Source organism: Apteryx mantelli, chromosome 24 (assembly GCF_036417845.1).
Source record: "Apteryx mantelli isolate bAptMan1 chromosome 24, bAptMan1.hap1, whole genome shotgun sequence".
Classification (NCBI taxonomy): Eukaryota; Metazoa; Chordata; class Aves; order Apterygiformes; family Apterygidae; genus Apteryx; species Apteryx mantelli.
Genome location: NC_090001.1, coordinates 2,869,550 through 2,873,143, shown reverse-complemented (window position 1 = coordinate 2,873,143; position 3,594 = coordinate 2,869,550). Strand labels below are relative to the sequence as shown.

The 3,594-nt window shown below is 57.7% G+C and overlaps 1 protein-coding gene across 1 annotated transcript; it reads right to left on the bottom strand.

Annotated features, from left to right (window-relative positions):
* Positions 1 to 2,297: 2,297 nt before the first annotated feature.
* Positions 2,298 to 3,179, bottom strand: LOC136994144 (olfactory receptor 14J1-like; the record flags this gene model as incomplete). The annotated part of the gene is made up of 1 exon (XM_067310389.1): positions 2,298 to 3,179. A coding segment is annotated over one exon (882 nt), but the record flags the coding sequence as incomplete, so codon positions are not given.
* Positions 3,180 to 3,594: the final 415 nt, after the last annotated feature.

Here is a 3,594-nt window from a genome sequence, read left to right as displayed (position 1 = left end):
CAGGGGCAGGGGTGGGCAGGGATGTGGCAGAGGCCTCATGGAGGGGGCGCAGCCAGTGCTGCTGCAGCACAGCGGCTGTCACCTTTGCCTCCCTTGCAAGAGGTTCTGCAGGGCTGCCAGGCAGGAACAGGCTGTTCCCCCGTCCCTGTGCTGCCCTCCCAGCAGCATGGGACATGCGAGGAGGGGCTCGGCCTACACCATGATCACGGCCAGCTCCCTGGGGCTGGTACAGCTTGGCCTGAGGCAGCTCCAGCTCCTTGGCCTCTGCTCCAGCATGGCTGGCACAGGGATGAGAGCTCCTCAGGCAGGGCAGAGCGAGCCCGGCTGGGGCAGCATCAGGGGTGAGATGCAAAGGTCCTTGGCTCAGCGCTGGCCTTTGGAAAACTCCCTCTGGCATCCCGAGAGGCTCCATCTGCCTCTTCCACCCTGCCCTCTGCTCCCCTCCCGTTGGACAAAGTGGAGCTCAGCATTGCCTGGGGACTCTCCTCCCCATGGGGAGCAGAGGGAGGGCCTTCACCAGCCCCACACTGCCTTTTCCACCACCAGCCTTTGCACTTGCACTTGTGCCCACTTGCCTTCACCACTGGAAGCCCATGAAAATCCTGGCACTCCTTGCCCTCGAGCTGGCATCCAGCCTGAACCTGGAGCCTGGCTGGCCACAAAGGCATCAGCTGTCCAGTGCACCACCAGGGTGACTTGGGAGAGGGCAGCTCCCCTCTGCCTTGCTGGGGCTGGGCATGAGGCTGGGGCTGGGCTAAGCTTTTCCCTGGGGATCTCCCTGAGGAGCTGCCCCAGGTGATCTTGAACTTCTGCCCTGTCAGCAGCACCCATGCTCAGGGTGCCAGGATGGAAGCGCACAGAGGGTGGAAGGGGGACGGTCTGCCCAGGGGGACCATTGAGACCTAGTTCGTGCACACAGGGATGGAGTGAGGAAAGCCAGAACTCAGCTGGAGATGGAACCAGAGACCTCGCACATGGAAAGGGCTGGAGTATTATTCAGTGATTATGAAATGATCCCCAGAGTCTGCGGGGTCCAAGCACCCGGACCCTGACCAGTCTGGGCTGGGCCCCCCACAGCTGTTAGCAGACAGCCATGCTCCCAGATCTGCTTGAGTCCGGTGCAGAAGAGTGACCATGCAAGGCTGGCCTTTTCCCATCCATTGGGATATGGAGACCTGCAGGAGGATGGAGCTGGCCATGCACCACCCCGCAGCTGAGGTGAGCAGCCAGCAGTGGAAAGGGGCCATGTGAGGGGCTGGTCCAGGACGATGGCCGTGGGGCAGCTTCCCCAGTGTGTCCATGCAACACAGGGAACACCCTGGGCTCTTCTCTTCTGCACCCTCCATGTCCTGGTGCCTTTCCCAGGAGACCTCCATTTGCCTGCAAGCACACTGGTGGGTGCTCCCACACTGCTGTTCACACACAGGAGCTGCCTGCTGGCGTTTTGCCTCTCCCAGGCCCTTTCCAGCCCATCGCAGCCCCTCCCCAGCTCTCCCCACCTCCCCTGCCCTCTCCCCAGACCACCCAGCAGAGCAGCCCAGGCTGAGGGTGGCGAGGGACACTCCCTTCCCTGTGCCTGCTGGGTCCCCACTGCTTCGCCTGAGATTTCTGAGCTCTCATTCAGTGCATTCTTCGGTTTGGCCCTTTACCTTTGGGGTCTCCACTTGGTTTTGGGAGTCTCCACTCACGGCCCATCCCAGGCACATGCTGTCGCAGGAGATCCCCTGTGCTCTCGGGGTGGCTCCATATTCCCTTCCAGAAGCATGGACATCTCTCACCAGCCCTGTAATATGGCAGACAGTCCCCAGGAGACACCACTTGACCACTCACCTGCTCCAGGGACACTGGGCACCCACAAGTTACAGCTGACTCCAGCCCTCCTGCCCAAACACATCACCCTGTGAGCTCATGCCCCTTCGCCCATGGAAAACCCAAGCACAGCAAAGGGCCTTTTCAGGTGCAACTCCCTGAGCACATTCTTGGCTCCAGCTTGGAAGAAGAGCCCAACCTTCAGGCACTGTCCGCAGGAAATCCCCTTTTATTGCAGACATGATGGCAGGGAGGCCTGCCTGGACACAGTGCTACACAGATTTACGGAAGGCTTCCAGGTCAGACAGACAGGGCAAACAGACAGGGTTTGTGCTGCTGGAGAAGAGGAATGAATTCCAGCATTTACAAACAGAATTATCACAGATAGAATGCCCAAAGCACAAGAGTTGCCCAGGTAAATTGGAAATCCCTTGTGAGGAGAGAGGGGCAGCTTATTGCTGCTGAAGTAGTAGCAGTTGAACCAGTTTCTTCAGGGCGTCCTTGAGCTCCTTGTTCCTCATGCTGTAGATGAGGGGGTTCACTGTTGGAGGCAGCACTGCATAGAGAACAGACACCACCAGATCCAGAAGTGGGGAGGAGATGGAGGGGGGCTTCAGGCAGGCAAAAAAGCCAGTGCTGATAAACAGGGAGACCACGGCCAGGTGAGGGAGGCACATGGAGAAGGCTTTGTGCCGGCCCTGCTCAGAGGGGATCCTCAGCACAACTGTGAAGATCTGCACATAGGACAGCACAATGAAAATGAAACACCCAAAGGATAAACAGGCACTAACGACAAGAAGCCCAAATTCCCAGGGGTAGGCATCTGAGCAGGAGAGCTTGAGGATCTGGGGGATTTCACAGAAGAACTGCTCCACAACATTGCCTTGGCACAGTGGTATGGAAAATGTGTTAGCAGTGTGCAGGAGAGTATTGAGAAAACCACTGGCCCAGGCAGTTGCTGCCATTTTGACACAAGCTCTGCTGCTCATGATGGTCCCATAGTGCAGGGGTTTGCAGATGGCCACGTAGCGGTCATAGGCCATGACAGTGAGAACAGAATACTCAGTTGCTAAGAGAAAGGTAAAATGAAAAACCTGTGCAGCACATTCCCAGTAGGAAATGGCCCTGGTGTTGCTCAGGGAATTGGCCATGGATTTGGGGACAGTGGTGGAGATGGTGCCAAGGTCGAGGAGGGAGAGGTTGAGGAGGAAGAAGTACATGGGGGTGTGGAGGCGGTGGTCGCAGGCTACGGCTGTGATGATGAGGCCATTGCCCAGGAGGGCAGCCAGGTAGATGCCCAGGAAGAGCCAGAAGTGCAAGAGCTGCAGCTGCCGCGTATCTGCAAATGCCAGGAGGAGGAACTCATTGAAGGAGCTGCTGTTGGACATTTGCTGATGCTGGGCATGGGGGCCTGTCCAAGGAGGAAAAGACAGGGACAAATTAGAGCAGTCGTCTGCGAGACAAACCCTTTGCCTTCCTCACAGAACCTCCCACTTTGCCTCTCTCCTTTACCTTCGCTCAGCTCCCTGGCTCGAGCTCCGCTTTGTGCTGCCTGAGTGTGCCATGCAGAGCAGGGGCTTCTGCTAACGATTTCCAGAGGAGTCAGTGCTGCTCTGCTGGGGGGTGTAAATGGAGGAAGGTGACAAACATTTCCAGTTCTTTGGTGGGGACAGGAGGGGGCTGGGCTCCATGAGCTGAGCTAAGGACACTCAGTCCAGTGACCCAGTGGGAATAGTCTCTGTTTACCAGAAGGAGAGAGGAATATAGGACTTGGACCAACCAATA